The sequence below is a fragment of the Sinocyclocheilus rhinocerous genome, unplaced genomic scaffold (assembly GCF_001515625.1).
Source record: "Sinocyclocheilus rhinocerous isolate Xijiao unplaced genomic scaffold, SAMN03320098_v1.1 scaffold113, whole genome shotgun sequence".
Lineage (NCBI taxonomy): Eukaryota > Metazoa > Chordata > Actinopteri > Cypriniformes > Cyprinidae > Sinocyclocheilus > Sinocyclocheilus rhinocerous.
The window spans coordinates 2,720,093-2,740,435 of NW_015646846.1; the positions used below are offsets into that span (position 1 = coordinate 2,720,093).

The following is a 20,343-nucleotide window of genomic DNA, read 5'->3' on the forward strand; positions in this document are numbered from 1 at the left end:
AGAGCTTCTCCTAAGGCGAAATCTCTCGTGTTGGTCTGGCCCTCTGCAGCACACCGCCAGCTCTCCTCTGTGATGTGCTGCGTGAGATGCTGTTTCTCTTGAGAGTTGTGGCGTGGCTTTCTGAGAGCATGTTTCTTCTCCAAGCAGTAGCACACTGCTCATTAGTTTCTCATTCAGCGAGTTCGTTATTCCCTATTTAGTCTAATTTGATAAGTGACAGTGACAAATGTGTCACGAAACACTCTGAGGGGCAAATTTACTACGACACTTTAGTATGAGATATTTCAGTGCAAAAAAAAAATTATAATAAATCTGCATCTTACTTACATGCTACCTACACTTCCTGCAGCATAATCTGTTTACCTGTTTTATAAAATCATTTCAGTCTTTTTTTTTAGGAGGGGAGACAGAGCCTCTCCTCAGGCGAAATCTCTCGTGTTGGTCTGGCCCTCTGCAGCACACCGCCAGCTCTCCTCTGTGATGTGCTGCGTGAGATGCTGTTTCTCTTGAGAGTTGTGGCGTGGCTTTCTGAGAGCATGTTTCTTCTCCAAGCAGTAGCACACTGCTCATTAGTTTCTCATTCAGCTACTTCGTTATTCCCTATTTAGTCTAATTTGATAAGTGACAGTGACAAATGTGTCACGAAACACTCTGAGGGGCAAATTTACTACGACACTTTAGTATGAGATATTTCAGTGCAAAAAAAATAAAAAAATAAATCTGCATCTTACTTGCATGCTACCTACACTTCCTGCAGCATAATCTGTTTACCTGTTTTATAAAATAATTTCAGTCTTTTTTTTTAGGAAAAACATACCTTTCTATGCAACTGTACATTTTTATAGAATGCACCAAACATGTAAAATTAATTGCTTATTGACAAACAAATTCATTTTAATGCAAGTTTGTCACAAAACCATACTGAACCTGAATAATACATTTTTCCTAATCTGTTTAAAAAAAAAAAAATTAAATGAAACATTTGATAATTGATTATGGTGTACACTACATAAAATACAACTAAACACTGCGAAGTATAATCCGTGTATCATTCGATCATTCGTTTTTTGATTTAATATTGAAAGTAGAAAAATGAGAAAACGGCTCCTTTTTCGTTTTTTTGTTTTTTTTTAAAGGAGCCGTTTTCAAATTTTTCTACTTTCAATATTAAATAAAAAAACGAATGATCGAATGATACACGGATTAAGTATTATTACAATGTAACAATTTCTCATTTTTAATTGAAAACGGAATTTTCAGCATCATTACTCCAGTCTTCAGTGTCACATGATCCTTCAGAAATCATTCTAATATGCTGATTTGCTGCTCAAGAAACATTTCTTTTTATTATCAATGTTGAAAACAGTTGTGCTGCTTAACATTTTTGGTGGAAACCAAAATGTTTTGAGGAATAGAGGTTTCAAAAGAACAGTGTTTGTTAAAACAGAAATCTTACATCATAAGTGTATTTACTGTCACTTCTGATCAATTTAATGCATCTTTGCTGAAATCTTACTGACCGCACAAAGTTTTGAATTATGCTAGAAGATATATAGTACGATATAGTTATGCTGTGGGATGTATAGTATATATTTTCCTAAATTAATATTCTCCGATACTTTTTTGTGAAACAATATAATTCCTCCATACCTCATGCTGTTTCTTGCTCTTTGTAGCTCCTGTCACTCTGAATATGCTTTCAGCATTAGAAATGAGCAACTAAAGTTTATTTTTAACAATCCATGATCATCACGCCCATCACCAGTTTGCGCGCCACATTCCTGCACTGATTGTTTTGTGAACCTGTCAAAATCAAATGAAGACTATTGCAAAGAGGCTGTTATTGAAGGCAGCCTGGGGTGGTGCAAACCATATTAGACTTGACAGCAAACATGCAGCTCTCAAGTAAAAGCGCAGCAAAGCGCCATTACTGGTGTCATAAAGAGGGTGTTTACATAGACATCTTAAAGGCACAGCAACAAATAAATGACCTGTCATTTGTAAAGGTGAAAGATAAGGTTGTAAAAAAGAAAGTTTGACTGATATCATAAGTGGACTTGAGAGGAAGTGACCCATTTAAAGAACTTGAAATACAGCCAGCGGAGGCTGTTTAGCTGTGCATTTTATCGCTGACAATAAACGTAGACATTAGCTTTCATTTCCCAGCTATCGAACAGTCTAAAAATAGACTTTTTGATTAACACATTTTTGTTTTATTTCTGAATTTTTTGAAGTTTAAAAGAAGAATTAATTATGAAAAATTCCCCCACAAGAATTAAGAATTACTCTTTGATGTTTATGGAAAATTAGCAGGCCTGAGACAATCCGAATTCAAATAAAACAGCAAAGAATTTCCACTGGATGCCAATTTAAGCATAGCATCCTCTTCTCTTGTCCTTAGGTCACTCTGTTGTTGGTCTAGTTACTCCCTCTCTTTTTCTCTCTTTACCTTAGTCAGTAAATTATGAGAAGGGCCTGAAACGGCAGGGTAAAGGGGAAAAAGTATAGAAAAAAGAGTTGGAGGAAGAGAGAGCCTCCGGTGTTTGCAGTCACAAAGCTGCTATGAACAAAAGCTCTTAAAAGCTCCTCTGATGGAGAGGAATAAAGAGTAGCCTAAGGTGCCACTCATATCCCTTCTCCACCAGAATGCTGCCGGAGCAGGTGCTCACCCGGGGGATCTGCGGACCTCTTTTAGAACCGGCCTGTGATTAAACTGACTTCAGAGGCCGGCTAAGATGTAACTGTTATTACATAACTTGCTCACAACCTGCCGCATCACAGTCTTTGTTTACAAGTCTTTGGGCGAACCATGAGTTTACGCTGCATCAGAGAGTACTGTGAATGATTTAGTTTCTACTGAGACGGTTATGTCACAAAGACATAATGCACTTGCGGAAGATGTGTTGCATTTTGCAAAACAAAAGTCTGGAACGAAAGTAGGCATTCGTAGAACAATGAGTATTTAAGAGTCAAATTTACTCTACTGCGATTGTTCACTTGATTTTAAACTTACTCTGCTTTATTTAAATGTAATGCATAATATTCTAATATTTTGGCTTAGATGTAAATGTAATATTATAAATTACATTTTTATGTATTATGTGCTTTTTTAAAATTATTAAATTTTTTAAGTACTATTGAAAAATGTTTTTTTTTTAAAAGAAGTCTCATATGCTCACCTAGTATGCTTTTATTTGATTAAAAATACAGTAAAACAGTGATATTGTGAAATCTTTTTACAATTGAAAATTGTATTGTACAAATTTTATATTGTAATATATTTTTGAAAATAATTTATTCCTGTGATGGCAAAACTGTATTTTCAGCCTCAAGTCTTCAATGCCAGTAATCTGTATAATATGGCAATTTGGTGCTTAAGAAACATTTCTTATTAATTATCAACTATTTTAACATTATCAATGTTAAAATGGTTGTGTTGCTTAATATTTTGGTGGAAACTGTGATTTCTTTTAGGATTCTTTGATTGAATAGAAAGGTAAAAAGCATTTATGTAAAAAAAAAAAAACATTTTGTAACATTATAAATGTCTTTTCTGTCACTTTTGATTAGTTTCATGAGTCCTTGCTGAATAAAAGTATTAATTTCCTTTAAATTATTTTATTTTATTAAAGTAAAATTCATAACAATTAACTCAATTTACTTATGATATTTGCAAATAATTTTCTTTCACATGGACAGAGAAAATAATGTGGCTGGAAAAGTCTACACCTCTACTCTCCTCCCTTCTTTATCATTATTTTATGGATCTTGAGCAAGTTAACCCCTTTTAACCTTGCCGGTGGATATTCACATATCTTTAACCAGTGCCGTTGTTCCAGTTCCCTCTTCTTGTGGCATTTAAACAGTTGCTCTCCCAGGAAAATGTAAGGAGCCCGTTTTTAATATTATTTGCTCTTAAGTTAGAGTCAAGTCTCCGCAGACACTTGACTCTGGCATTTCAGTTTGCTGGTTCTAATGTAAATGTCCTTCAAATGACAGTAGAGCCTGGTGGCATTTCCTAGCACACACACGAACAGAGCCGAGAAATGTCATCTTTTATTTTTGGCCTTTTATTCGCAAGAAATGCCACCCTCGGATGTCTCTTATGAGGATTTTGCTGCTAAACAACCCACCTCTGAAATCAGGTCCAAACATGTATAGTTTATGTTTGATATTTTTTGAGCAAACACACTCACGCAGGCTTAAACACAGAGAATTAACATTTTTATCTTGGTTTAGGGGTGAAAAAGCAGACATCCATTAATAGTTCACCCAAAAATTGAAGCTCTCATCATGTTTAAATCCATATGATTGTTGGTATGGTATTTTTTAAAGACTACTACACTGCAGACACACAGTTTTCAGAAGTGCCAAATGCTTTAGAGACTGAATCTCATTTTACACAATCTCATTTTACACAATCTGTGCACACTTTCCACCTCTGTGTCCTTGTAAATGGAGCAATCTGTGACTATACTATGCTTGAATAACACATAACACAAGATTTCCTTTGATATGATGTAATATGACCTTGTTCTACACAGTTTGGCTAATAAGTACATCTCTCTGTGTGTTTCCAAAACATTTTCACAGTAATTATGTTAAAGCATGTGCTTTTTTAATCTTTTAAAGGGGTCATATGACGTTGCTAACAAATAACATTATTTGGTGTATTTGGTGTAATGAAATGTGTTTATGTGGTTTAAGGTTAAAAAAACACATTATTTTCCACATACTGTGCATTATTGTTTCTCTTCTATGCCCCGCCTTTCTGAAACGCGTCGATTTTTAAAAATCTCATCGTTCTGAAAAGCGAGGTGTGCTGTGATTGGCCAGCTATCCAGTGCATTATGATTGGCCGAATACCTCAAGCGTGAGACGGAAATGTTACGCCCCTCACATACTGTTGATGCCGTGTCCGGCCGGAGCGACGAGACATAAACATTAAAACCCATTACAAACGAGGCATTTGTTGCATCCAGTGGGGACATAATTACAGATTATAATGACTTATACTGTCGTTTTAGGAGGGCGTGGACGAGTCTTAACTTTTATAAAGAATATCTCTGGGTTTGAGACTTTAGTCTTTGCAACTTTAGGGATCTTATCTATTCACGAACAGCTTGTAACACTCCAAAGAGAAAGGAAAACTTGAAATCGCATCATATGACCCCTTTAAAGCCTCGCGAATGGCCAAAACCACCCTTTTTCTTTCCATATAATCCATCCAGTTTCACAATTCCAGATTCGGAATCCCAGTTTCCTAATCTCATCTATTGGAGATCAGTTCTATTTACAGTTTCGAATGGAGTGCACTTGTTCTGAAAGGAAATGCTGAAACACAGCCAGGGAATCCAATTTTAATTCTGCTCAATCTGAGGCTGTTTAGACAGACACAAAGTTTGCAGTCAAGGGGATTGTGGGTGTAGGATATTCTCACCAGAACTGGTTCACTGTCTCTAATTGTGTTTGTTTTACTGGAAGGTACCACCCGGCTGCCCAGAGATGGGGAGGTTCCAGGAGTGGACTATAATTTCATCAGCATGGGGGATTTTCGCATCCTGGAAGAGAATGGATTACTGCTGGAGAGCGGAACATATGATGGTATGAAACACTGTTTCTATACTGATATTGTTCATACAAACTGACATGAATGATATCTCAAATCATATTCCTTGTTGGAAAGAGGTGTGCTGTTTCTTTTCTATGTTATCAGAATTATGATTTTCACCTCAGAGACGATAAAACGGGTGACAAAATTCACATTGAATGCAATGAAGCTTTTCATTTATAGACCCAAAGCCTAAAATCTAAGTTTTGCCAAAATTTAAACACTACTCTTATGCTGCCTGTCAAACACTGGCATTTCTGGAAATGTACATCTAGTGTTTACATTCGATAGTCGTGTTGTTTACTTGACTGAGGTGAACTCTGTCACCAACACCTCGAGGCATTTATCTTGTCTAAAAAGAATTTCATGACAGTGCAGCTTCAAAAAAGTACTATGGATTTAGCCTCCAAATGTGAGTCAGTTAGCACAGGTTTACACCATGCAAACATGCTTTGCAGAGCTTGAGGTAAACTGCTGAAAAAGGACACATAAGGAAGACAAAAATGGCAGTCTGTTGCCTGTAATGGCACTTTCCACAAATTTTCCCCAACAAACGTTGTATGAAAGGAGCTGCTTAACTTTCAGAAAATAAGCAGTACCTAGCTACTTTTCATGCTAAGCTAATTAGGCAATAGTTTATCTTGTGCGTCTGTGTGTGTGTGTGTGTGTGTGTATACTGTATGTGTATATGTAAACTGTTAGAAAAAGGTGCAAATGCTGTACCATTTAGATACTATTATGTACACTTAAGGTTCATATATGTACCTTTAAAGTACTAAAAGGCATCTTTTAGGGGTAAATAAGGTACAAAGGTGTACCTTTTGAAAGAATATGTGTACATTTTTTTTTTTTACTGACCATTTCATTTTTTTTTATAATATATAAATTATTCATGATGTGTAAATATGAGTAAACATGATATGTAAACAAATTATGTACAAAATGTGTGTACGCACACACACACACACACACACACACACACACACTACCATTCAATATTTTAATGTCAATAAGATTTTTTTAATTATTTTATTTAGCAAGGAGGCATTAAATTAATGAAAAGTGACAGTAAAGACATTTATAATTATTTTTCTAAATTTCTATTTCAAATAAATGCTGTTCTTTTGAATATCCTATTCAATGTTTCTTGAGCAGCAAATCAGTATATTAGTATGATTTTAGAAGGATGACTGGAGTAATGATGCTGAAAATTCAGACTTTTTCAAATATATTTCAATAAAAAACAATTACAATTGTAATACATTTTTACTCTATTTTTGATCAAATAAATGCAGCCTTGGTAAGCACGAGACTTTTTTTTTTCAAGAACATTAAGATATTTTGAATGGTCCTATATATAATTTATTTTCAGAGCACTTTCTTTTTCCTTCATTAATGAAACACAAAAAAGCTTTGTGTTTGTCCTCCCCTCTGCAGTCTGGTGGGTTTGGATGTCTCTGTCCTCAGAGACAGATAGCGTGCCAGCCGAGTGCATTCAGTGTGGCCCCATGTCAACAGTGGGACCAGACTCATGCCAGGCAAAGCCTGCTGGGACAGGGAGCCATGCCAGTAGGAAATGCCCATATGTGCTCTGCTCTCAAAGAGGGAGACGTTCTGATCCTACGACACACACACATGCATGCTAACACACAGACGTACACTAATCCCAGCAGACTGTTCCCTAAAGGAATAGTTCACATCAGGAAGTTACAGTCAGGTTTTACAATATATTTACTGGACATTTTACCCTTAATGCAGCATTACTGTATATAGATTTGTCTCTGTGTGGTCATGCTTGAGCAATAGCGAACAGATGCTAGGCATTTCTGATTCCCTCATTCCAGTAGTGTGGATAAATTTACAACTCTCAAGGCAGCTTTTAATGTAATCCTGTCAAAGCAAGCTTGGTTGAATTAAGAGTTGATCCTGATCAATAAAGATTTAGCGCTTGTTGAAAGCACACAGACATAAAGAATCTCAAAGGGGGCGATCTGTAAACATGAATAAACTGTGGCACAATGTACTGTACTTGCTGCCTGTTGAGTCACTTATCAACATAATTTTTAGTCCAATAAATGGATAGATGTCCTGTGCTCACTTGGAATAATTCTCATTTATTGACGTGGTAAAAAAGATAATTTTTGAGTCAGTTAATACATAATAAAGATATATTTTGGAAAAAGAAAAAGTCAAGGGCCGTCAATGTCCAATACTCTGGACACATTTAAAAAAATAATGATAATAAAATACCAAAAAAATATATATATATATTACAATAATGAGACTGGATTTGAGTTTAAATGCATTTATGAAAATATGCAAATAATACAAACAAATCTTAATCTTAAAATAGTTTTAATTTACTTCAAAGTAAAAAAAATAATGATAATAAAATACCAAAAAAAAAATATATATATATTACAATAATGAGACTGGATTTGAGTTTAAATGCATTTATGAAAATATGCAAATAATACAAACAAATCTTAATCTTAAAATAGTTTTAATTTACTTCAAAGTATAATTTTATTTAGTAAAAAATATAAAGATTTTGGATAAAGCAAATGCAATCTATTTTTAGGGCTGTTAAATTGTTCGAATTATGTCATTATTTACAGTAATACATGGGGGGGAAATCATGCTGTCTGGACAAACTTTAATAATAATAATAATAAATTAAGAAAAAAAATCATATTAGAGTAATGAGACAAGTTTTATTGTACTTATGAAAATATGCAAACAAAGCAAACAAATCTTAATCTTAAAATAGTATTTTTTTCTTTTGATTTATAGATGGAAATATGACTTTTCTTTGCGGTTTTCATTTAGATTCACTCAAAGACATTAGATTCACTCAAAATTCATTTTGTGCATTTTTAGAAAGTTTTTAAAATGAATTTGCTGAATGTTAGTACACTTTTTATAAAATGTAGGCAATATATGTGCTACTTTGGACCTCTTATGCTGTGTAAAGCCCATAAACCTCTGCAATCTGTCCACATTCCTCCATTTGATCTATTCTGATGTTATAGCTGCACTTTATGTGCACCAGAATTTTTTGACAACATTAAGAGAATGCAGGGACGTTCCCCTCGTTGAGGGATTATACGGCTCTCTGCAGATTACTGGCGACAGATGAGGCTGTAAATCTGCTCTGATACTGAGTGTGGCACATACATTCTGACTGCATCATGGTTAGCTGAGTGCATATGTGCTGATTAATCAGGGTTACTGCATCATGCAACGGCTCTAATTAGCCAAGCACTTACCTAGCATTTATTTCAAACCATGTTGTATGTAATAAAGAGTTGTGTTGCCAGTGTGTGTTTATCCGTGGAAGGAGATGATCTTTGCTGGTAAAGAGAAGTTGTTCAGTATACTAAAATGTACTGTCTCTTTAAGAAGGTTTCAGTCTTTGAAGTTGAAAATTTAACATCTCTTCCAAGTGGTATGGAAAGTCTCTTATGCTCACCAAGGCTGCATGTATTTGATCAAAAATGCAGTAAAACAGTAATATTGTGAAATATTATTACAATTTAAAAGAACAAAAGCATTAAAAAAATCCTAAAGATTCCAATCTTTTGAATGGTAGTGTACATAGGTTTACTTGCCCTTTCATGTCCCATAAATAAAGTCAAACTGTGGTTAGTTGATTTAAATGTTCAAGCATCCCTTCTTGTCTAATTGTGCAGCTCTTCACCAGAATAAGCTGCAAAATGGACTGAAATTTATGCCGATATTCAAATGTCTGTCTCAGTGAGACTATAGTCTTGGAAACATGGTGTTTTCGCATGATGACGTACAAAATGTATAACAAATGTTATGGTAGCAGCACAAAAAGTTTCCTTATGCTGTGACACTGGATAGCAGGAGATCTCATTTGTATAATGAAGAAAGACAGAGAGGGATAGAGTGAATATTCATCACTGCATATTCATGGGAGGTGAGCGAAGTTGTCAACAGTAGTTAATTGCTTGTGAAAAAGCTTATTCCTACATGGTTTCAGTTTCTATTTGCTAATTAAACTCTTTAGAATTTACAATCTAAAAAGGAGAGGATTAACCTTTCAGCTGATTACATGGATTATATTTTACATTGGCAAAAGATGAATATGTGAACTTTAAAAGCTTTTTTGTTCTTCCAGAGATGTTAATGATGTCTAGGGGCAGCATATTTATTTTAAGAATGAAGCGAGCAAACAAACAAAACAACAAATTTGGATAATTTAAATTAATCTGCATATAATTGATGAAGGTTGAACGGTTGATTTGAAAAAATCATACTGAAAGTGATTTATTTAGTGTTACATCAAGGGGGAATAATGAAGCTCAACCCACACACACACACACACACACACACACATACACACACACATATTGACATGTACCACCAAATTAGAAATTCAATTGAATACATTATGCTGCTCCACTGATTGGCTGTGCCATTGTTTCTGATGCATATTAATGAACTGATTTTTGCATGAGAAGATAGTGGGAATAGTTTCATTACTGAATCCAGTGGTGAGTGTAATTACTTTCAAGGCACCACCGAATGGAAAGAGTATAACATTTCACACTGCATATTGGATTGTCGACACCTAGATCTCTGTTTCTGAGAAAGCTGGGACTGAGGAAGAAAGCGAAGGTAGTGATAAAGAGATAAATTTGCAGGCAGCTCTTGTCTCAGTGTTACAGAATCAGCTGTTTCATCGGGTTTGTGGCTAGTTAAATCGAAGATAATGTAGCAAAAATGTTGAATCAGACCTCTAAAGTTTTAAAGTATCTACTTTTATGACTTAATCAAAGGTATCATGAATCAAAAGAGTTTTTTTTTTTTTGTCTTTAAACAAGGCACTCTTCATTTTCAGGTAACTTCTATGGCACTCCCAAACCTCCTGCGGAGCCCAACTTGGTTCAGCCTACCACCGAATGGAAAGAGTATAACATTTCACACTGCATATTGGATTGTCGACACCTAGATCTCTGTTTCTGAGAAAGCTGGGACTGAGGAAGAAAGCGAAGGTAGTGATAAAGAGATAAATTTGCAGGCAGCTCTTGTCTCAGTGTTACAGAATCAGCTGTTTCATCGGGTTTGTGGCTAGTTAAATCGAAGATAATGTAGCAAAAATGTTGAATCAGACCTCTAAAGTTTTAAAGTATCTACTTTTATGACTTAATCAAAGGTATCATGAATCAAAAGAGTTTTTTTTTTTTTGTCTTTAAACAAGGCACTCTTCATTTTCAGGTAACTTCTATGGCACTCCCAAACCTCCTGCGGAGCCCAACTTGGTTCAGCCTGACCTGGTCGACCAGGTTTTGTTTGAGGAGGATTATGGCACCGAAATCCAACGAAAGCGAACAACCTCCGTCAGCAAGATGGACCGCAAGGACAGTGTGGTCCCTGAGGAGGAAGAGGATGAGGAACGGCCACAGCTCCCAAATGGCATCCCAGGTCCGTGGACAGACTTTAATGTGTGTGTGCTTTTGTTAACCAAAATGTGTACGATTGCAGTCTAAAAATTCCCACCCATATTGACACAGGCTGTGCATTTTTGCAATATATATCTTGGGACTTTGGCTCAGTGTTATTTTAGTATTATTTATATATGATAGTATTTATTAATATTTTGAATTAGCATTATTTTTTATTATTATTTTCAGTTTTCATTTTAATTTCACTTTTAGTGATTTCCTGTTGTTATTTTTTTTTTCCTATTTAGCTTTCATTAATTTTTTTATTTCATTTTTAGTTTTAGTCATTTTAGTACTTCAACTTAAATGTATCAGATAGCTGCCAAATCAACATTTCTAATTTTTATGTTTTTTAAGTGTAAGCTTTTCATTTAATATTTATATTTAAATAATTTAATAAAAAATTGTATTTTTACTTCAGTTGCTGTGCTCCTGTCACTTTTGTATTAGTAGTCATACTTCAGAACTGCAACCCAAAATTTCTGTAACTGTCAGAATTTCATTGGAGGTTAAGATTAATCGCAAAGGCAATTAATAGGCTGTTGGGGAGCATGTCAAATGAAGTGATCAAAGACTGCTGATTTTGCCCTGCAAGAAAGAAGTCTTTAATATTCCTGAAATTTGTTTCAGACAGCAAATCTTTTCCAAAATCCCTGTGTGCTTGAGGCTTTAACCTGCAGTCTTCTTCACTCATGTGCAAGTGATCAGTCTGAGGCCTTACATGATCTCTCAGAGAAGAACCCCGTCCTCTACTCAAGGAGAAATCAGCACCGAGAGGCAAGCTTTGCTTAAAAAAGAGCCAAACCCCCTGCTCACATGCTCTCATTAGTTCACAGTATAACCTTATAATCCTTTTGAGATCAGCAGTTGTGCTTTCAAGGCTCCAGGCCTGAAATTTATGCTCTATTTGTATACTGCAGTACTTCAGAGTAGCGTTTGGCAAGCGAGTCACATTGCTCCATAATGGCTTGCTTAATGCGTGGAGGATTCATGTCCATGACCCTGGTGTTGATCAGCTTTAAACATAAATGAGCTGTTTAGATGTTTACGGGTCTTTAACTTTTAACCCTAGCTTTTAACTTCAGACAATGTAAGCCTCTCGTCCCCAGGAGGAACCAAGCTTATATCCTCAGTATTTTTTCATCTTAAATTATGTATGTCTTATGTAATGATCTTATATTATACTTATATTAGGTGCATCTGTTTTTGTGTAGGCTGTGTGGGATATATAGGTGTACGTAACTTGATAAAGAAATATAAACAGATTTAAACTTTCAGGCCTTGAGTTTCACCAAATCTATCTATCTATCTATCTATCTATCTATCTATCATCTGTCTGTCTGTCTGTCATAGTAAATACTTGACATAGTAAAATGTTAATCTTAGACCGTAGTATCATGGTAATGCTATATTTGCACATGCACCATGATTTTCCATGTTTAATTCCATGATTTTCCATGAAATACCATCTAAATACTGCTAAATCCTACTAAATACTATGGTAATCATTCAGTAACACTGTATATATATCTATGTACTATTGTATTTCCCTTTAATACCGTGGTATCTTTACAGCACCCTTGTTCAATCTTTCTGGTTGCCTTCTTATAGCTTCCTTGAACTTATCTTTACAGTAAATGCTTTAAATAGACTCTTGACACAGTTGTTGTTTCCTGCGATGTATTGCTATTAATTAAAAGCTGCTGTGTTTGTATAGTCATGTTTGACTACTGGGACTGATGAGGTCTTCCCTCCCAGCCTTGGCATAAGCCAGTGGAGAGGGAATAGTTGTTGGGGGGAGCGCTCGGGGTGGGGGAGCGCTCTGGGTCCGGACTTAAACCCGAGCTCGGACCCCTCTCCCCCGGACAGGGGGAGTACCCCGGGCTCGAGAGTAATTACCAAGCTCGGAGCCCTCTCCCCGGACAGCACGCCAAATATGCATAACCTTTACTCTGTTCATTATATGTAAGTGTGAACTCGTGAAGAGACGTTTAATGGGGAGTGTCCTTGCCGCAGAACAGTGTCATATTTGCTTTAAAGTGGCTTCTGCCACTTCAAGTGTGTTCAAACAGAGGGAAAATGGCAGCAAATTAGTTATCATGCATGCACACGCATACTTACTGCTGTTACGTACAAACACAGACAGCTGCTGTTACCACGGGCATTTCTTGCTATGATGCAGTGTTGCGGAAATAAAGTACAATGCTGTAGCCTTTTTTATTGAACTGTAGTCATTACTGCATTCAATTATGTACATTTACTCAAAATATTCAGATTTTGGATGATGTGCAAAACTGCGCAGAATCCATCAGATTAGAGCTTGCAGTTTTTAAAATTAGTCAAATCCTGTTGCATGGTAATAGTCAAAATCTTTGTATAGTAGTTTTACACAGTTTCAAAACAGCTTTACAGAAAATCAGGATGTTAATGTTTATAGTATCTTAATATCTTTGTGCCTTATAGTCACATTTAGCAGATTAGAGCTGGACGATAATATAGTTTATATTTTGTAATAATACAAGCAATCAGGCAGTTGAGATTTGCTATATAGAATATGTCATCCTATGCGCATATACTTTATGTATGTGGATAAGGTTGGACATACTTATATATCCAACTTTATATAAAAAGCTAGGAGGTAATATTGTTACTTTTTGTGATGAAATGAAAAAATCTGGTAAATTTTGCGTGTGTACTGTCTTATTGCAGATAAAGCTGGATATAATATATATCCAACTTTATAGAGATATGCAATAATACATTTTGCATTTGGCGACAATATAAACAATCCAGCAGCCGGGATTTGCTATATAGGATATATCGCCTTACACGAGTTTACTGTATGTGTGTGGATAGAGTTGGAAATACATATATATCCAAGTTTATATAAAGAGCTAGGTGGTCATACATAGTTACATTTTGCAGCAGTAAAAATCAGGCTGTTGCGATTTGCTCTATAGTATATACAGTATATCACCCTATGCAAGTATATTGTACATATGCAGATAAAGATTTATATAATATACATCCAACTTTGTCAATAGAGCTGTGTGATAATGCTGTTTACATTTTGGGATGATATAAATTGTCACATAGCCGCGATTTGCTGTATAGTATATATTGTTTTTGCGATTTGCTGTATAGTATACTGTAAGTATGCAGGTAAAGTAGGTAGGATGTACTATTTATCCAACTTTTGAAATATCGCTGGCCAATAATATAGTTTTTTCAACATTTTTTGACAATATAACAATCAAATTGAGATTTGCTATATAGTAGTAGCAAGATGTTCACGTTTATATGTTATACAGTATATGCTATACAGTATTATGATGAAAAAATTAAAACTAATACAACATATTTATGTAGCATTGATTTTTGTTAATAATTAAATGATGTCATTAAATTTTGGCTATATATGCTTTTTCTGCTGTGTACCTGAAACAGGAAAAGATGTTGCACACCGTCTTACTTTGACATGCAAATCATTCTCCTGAGTTAGTTTTGCATTGTTTTTATCTTCTTTCCTTCTGCAGAGAGGACAGAGGAGTGGAGGAAAGCTGTGCCCAGCTACACTCAGTCCAGTGTGGGAGGCAGCGCTGGTGGCAGTGGGACACTGGAAGTCCACACCTGGAGCTCTTTAGCCAGAGACGACAGCCTGGAACCCCTGCCGTACAACTGGGAAATGGCCTACACAGAGACGGGCATGGTCTACTTCATAGAGTAAGTGTGTGTGGCCGTCAGAGGAGAGATTTAGACTTTACTAACCGCAAGAGGTCTGCTGCTGTACTCATAAATTTTGGGTCAACTTCTGGTTTATGGCCTGTTCATAAATAATAAGGCCTGTTCGTAGCTTTGGGACTAGGGATGTATTAACAGAGAAAAGTGCATTTCATATAAAAAAAGATTTGAAGGAAAGAAGATTTGAAGATGTGCAGTTACTTTAAAGATCTCATTGTGATTTCCATTATTAAATTCCGTTATTCAAACTTGTTGCATCATATTCAGATACAAGATACTATTTATGTTTAATCATGCACATGGGCATATTTCATCATGAGATTAGAGAGCTATGGTAGAGGTTAAGACTTTCAGTATTAATTTAGATGCAATTTCTGTAAATTGTAAATATATTTATATTATTTACAAAATCTATATGTAAATTCTGTCATGATATTAATATTATCCATTACAGACTTATTTTTGGTTATTTTGAACCCATGGCTTTATACCTTTGAACCGAATGTGTACCTTGAAGTCTTGATGTTTTTTTTATTGTTATCACTCACATTGCTTAACGCCATCTGATTTGACACACTGTATATCACAGAATGTTGTTTTTGTGTTTATTATTGTTTTCACACCACTGAATGTCATGCGGGATTTGATGCACTATTCACAATACCAAAGGATATTGTTTTGTTTGTTTTTGTATTTTGTTTTGCATTTATTGCCACTGTAGTATTCCTGTGGAATGTTTTCATTTTTTATTGCTGGAGGTTCTTAAAGTAATATTTTGATGCAGTAGCTGTATGCAAAGACATTATATGCAAATTGCATATTTATACAAAGTTTTTATTTACTGGCTTTAAATTTGCTCCCCAATATTCCCTTTTATAGACAGTAATATTTGTTAGCAGGCAACACATTTCCCCCTCCATAGCGCTGCCGTCTGATTCTATTCAGGTCAACTCTCAAACTCCATCAACATAGTATTCCAGTTTCTGTTTTCACAAACAGCATGCTTTATCACTTTCTCTCCCCGTCTTGCTGATATCTGATGTTTTTCTCACTCTGAAAAAGTGTTGCTTTTAAAAGTCAAGAGCAGAGCTGTCAGAACGAAAGAATAAATATACCTCGCAGTGTGGCCTGAATGCTCTTTAAAGAACAGAGTTAAAGTTCTGTTTGTGTGAGCGTGTGTGTGTGTGCATTTGGGGTCGCAATCATTCATATTTTAGTGGTTCCAAAATTTTCCAGTTTAGTTAATAAGACTCATGACTACAGGCCATTGAAAATCGTACCCTCTTTGACCTGCCAAGGCTTTATAATAACTTTCTTTGATGCATTACATTAGTATAAATAAGCGGTTCTCAAACTGAGGTCAATGCAATATCAAAAATAATCCTAAATAATAAAACAATTGACAAAAAGCACTAACAATGAATTAATCAGCTAATGAATCAGTTCATAATAATAAATGAACACGCTCGGTCCAACTGCTTGCGATTAGTCAGTTCATTAAGGTTTATCAGCTGAAAGTAGCAGTCTAGTTTATTTTAATAAAAGAACAAAACAACAGTCTAGCAAAATGATGGTAACTCGGGGTGTTATGTAGCCCACAATTTTTGTTTTACTCTTGTGAAATACTAGTTTAAATACAGGTCAGGTATCTAATGCATTTTCTTTTTTGTTTTATAGCCACAACACAAAGTCGACTACATGGTTGGACCCGCGTCTGGTCAAAAAAGCCAAGCCCCCTGAAAAGTGTGAGGATGGAGGTGAATCATTGCATATACATATTTATACTTGAAGTCGTAAACATGTATGACAGCTACATGCATATGCAAATAAAAGTTCAATTGCATTCAATCAGATGTGTGTACCCTTCCACATTCACACGCCGGCACACATAGCAGAGGGCATGATTGCATAACCTCATCTGAATGCATTCGCTTCCTCTTGCCTTTTCACTCTATAATATACACACGAGCACACATGATGTCTAACAAAATGTAGCTGCTCTCTTAAGGGAGTTTTAAAGTCCTGTGCTATATGCTCACTGATGCACAATACTTTTCTGTTTGTGCGTGTGTGTGTGAAGCTCTCTGTTGCGTGAACAGCACTTTTTTTTCTCCTCATTAGTTCATTTGCGCATAATGTACGTACAGCAGAGGGGATACACTCTCACACACACAGCGGCTTACACTGCCTGTTTATTTGACTATTTTGTAAACATGCCATCTTTTGTCATAAAAAATATATTTATTTGTTTTTAGATTAATACCAAGCAACATAATATGTGTATGAAAAACCTTTAAAAATATAAAATGTAAATTTTTTTGAAAATTTTTATTTAATTTTATTTAATTTTATTGTTTACAAAATACAGTGTATTGAAATCTTATGATACATTATTAAACACTAGCTTGTTTTGCTTGTTAGGATAGCATTATAAAATATGTATTTTATTAAATATGTAAAGTACATCTTAAATACTTTTTTTACTAATTTTATTAAGAACATATATGATATATAATATATTTAAAGCATAATTAAATCAGAAAAATAGTATTCTATTTGGTCAAAATAATGTAATAAAAAATAATATATTTTATTAAATATTATCATAATATCATGCTGCAGAAAACATAAAAATAAAATTATTTAAATGTTTTACCTTCCTAAATGTTGAAAAGTGGTCATTTATTTATTCATTTTTATATTTATATTTATTTATATAATTTTTTCTGAAGTCCATGTTTCATGTTTTTTGCATGAAAAAAGCTGTCATAATTTAATTTATAACTATTTTACACCCACTCTCATATCCTTACATTAACCAGGCTGTTAAAGTACCTGTAATATTTCTTTATGTAAGTACTTCAGCTTTGTTATGATTGGCTAACCTTTGGCAAAAGGCAAAGTATATTTTAAAAATATAATATTAAATATTTTAATAAAAATATTATTTTAAAAATCAAGGAAATTGATGGTTCTTTGTAATATGACCCCTTAAAAATGTGCATGCTGTTGTTAATGTTGTTGCAGCAGCCATGTGTGTGTGTGTGTGTGTGTGTGTATTGGCATTTAAACACATTGCTTTCGTTCCTTCATCATCAGAACTTCCATATGGTTGGGAGGAGATTGATGACCCGCAGTACGGCACATACTACGTTGAGTAAGTGTTATGATATGATTAGATTTGTTTATAATGCTTATTAAAGTATAGGCTAGCAATATACACTGAACACAATTATAAACGCAACACTTTTGTTTTTGCCCCCATTTTTCATGAGCTGAACTCAAAGATCTAAGACTTTTTCTATGTACACAAAAGGCCTATTTCTCTCAAATATTGTTCACAAATCTGTCTAAATCTGTGTTAGTGAGCACTTCTCCTTTGCCAAGACAATCCATCCACCTCACAGGTGTGGCACATCAAGATGCTGATTAGACAGCATGATAATTGCACAAACAAAAGTGTTGCGTTTATAATTTTGTTCAGTGTACTTTTGAACTTTCTCTTGTCATCCTCAGTCACATAAACCAGAGAACCCAGTTCGAAAATCCAGTACTAGAGGCCAAGAGGAAACTCGGTTTGGACACCGCAGTCGCAACTCAGACCCAACAGAGGGCAGCACCTCCTCCAGGTACAAACGTGCACCTCCCTTACTGTGAATTTAAACTGAATTTTTGAGTGTTTAAAGGGAACAGCAAAGGCACTCAGCATGTTAGAGTTTCCCGACAGCAGCCCGGAGACAAACACACGGGCTCCTCACTGAGTGAATGATTGTGTGTGGGGGAAAGAGGGACAGAAAGATAAGATTAAAAAACGGTGAGTCATCTGCCATTCTCAATATGATGAATTAAAGATTCTTCCATTACACTGGATGCATTATAGATGTGTTTGAGCATGTGCGTAAATGAGCGAAAAACCAGAGGAAGAGAAGAGTGCTGTTTTAGGGTGGATGGATGGGAGTATAAATGTTATAGAGATTGCTTCGCAGCACATCACAGGCTGCATTAACATAAAAGAGAACATTAGCATCCATCATGCATTCACATTGCCTCTCTTTGATCAGTCCCTCTCTAAAACATGGCTTTACTTCTTCACATTCATTCCGAATTTCTGGAAACAACGACTGCTGTCCATTCGGGCCAGTAAATCCATATCTACTGATGTGAACTGTAGTTATCGAGGCAGAGATGACAGGAACACAGGAGTCTGAGGGCTTTGATTGGATGGAGACCAGCCTAACAGACTCTCTATTCAGTCATTAGGAGTTGAAGGAAGAACAAGGACAAAAAACACATTTTCCTTTGCTTTACTGAAATGCTCAGTTATCATGTCAGGGGTGAGACCACAAGAAGTTTCATTGCTTTAGATATCAAAATTGCAAAAGTGGCATCTACAGACACACAATGCTAGAGCTTTCTCAGAAATATGTTCACCAGTGTGATTTTAGTGGATGGATGAACTCAGTTGGCCCTCAGAACTTGCATAGGACATTCCAAAATGTTTACAGTTTCTAAATATTAACATCATTTAATCAGTTACACTACTGTTCAAAAGTTTGAGAAATTAATATGCTTATTCAGCAAGGACACAATAAATGGATCAAAAATGATAGTAAAAATAATTTTACAAAAGATTTTGATTTCAAATAAATGTTTTTTGTTGTTTGTTTTTTACTTTTTATTCAGCAAAGAATCCTAAAAAAAATGTACCATGGTTTCCACAAAAATATTAAGCAGCACAACTTTTTTCAAAATTGATGATAATAATAATAATAATAATGTTTCTTGAGCAAATGAGCATATTACAATAAAGTTATTGTAAAATAGTAATAATTAAAGTTGTAATAATATTTCACAATATTCCTGTTTTTACTGTATTTTTACTGTAAGCATAAAATATTTATTTCATAAACATTAGCAAAGCTTACCGACCCAAACTTTTTGTACAGTAGTTTAATGAAAATAAATATAATTTATAATTTATATTTTTATATAACATATTACATAAGCCTTAGAATATTAATTATATATACAATATAATATAAATATACATATATATATATATTTTAAAATCTTTTTTGTATATATATATTTGTTTATATATATTTTTACATAATAATAATATTTAGATTCTACAGTATTAATATAATCATAGAGGCAAAACAAAACGTGAAACAAATCACCAACAAATGGTTGCAGTTACAATAGGTGGCACTAATCGACAACTACATTTTCTTCTGATTTGAGGACATGGCATGCAACTCTTTCAACAGTATTTTTTCACATTCTATGATGTTTAGCAGTTTTGAAGATTCCTCTTACTTTGAGTCTTGCTGTCAAAATAAAAAAAAAACTATTCACTGTCATTAGTCTTTTCTCTACTGTGTCCTGTCAAAATGGCAAAATCAATGTTTTGACAGGCCTTCCTCCCTGTAATAGAGAGATTCACAGCTGCCATTACAGCATATGCAATCACAGCACACACACACACACACACACACACACACACGCACACACACACAC

The 20,343-nt window shown here is 34.8% G+C and overlaps 1 protein-coding gene across 1 annotated transcript in view; it reads left to right on the forward strand.

Moving 5' to 3' along the window:
- The window catches only part of LOC107708063 (membrane-associated guanylate kinase, WW and PDZ domain-containing protein 3-like), a 131,352-nt gene that overhangs the window by 96,177 nt on the left and 14,832 nt on the right, over positions 1–20,343 (forward strand). The window contains exons 3-9 of the mRNA XM_016512210.1: positions 5,485–5,604; positions 7,049–7,255; positions 10,856–11,062; positions 14,619–14,805; positions 16,501–16,580; positions 17,923–17,980; positions 18,340–18,452. Coding sequence (XP_016367696.1) covers positions 5,485–5,604; positions 7,049–7,255; positions 10,856–11,062; positions 14,619–14,805; positions 16,501–16,580; positions 17,923–17,980; positions 18,340–18,452 — 972 coding nt within the window. The remainder of the gene's footprint in view (positions 1–5,484; positions 5,605–7,048; positions 7,256–10,855; positions 11,063–14,618; positions 14,806–16,500; positions 16,581–17,922; positions 17,981–18,339; positions 18,453–20,343) is intronic.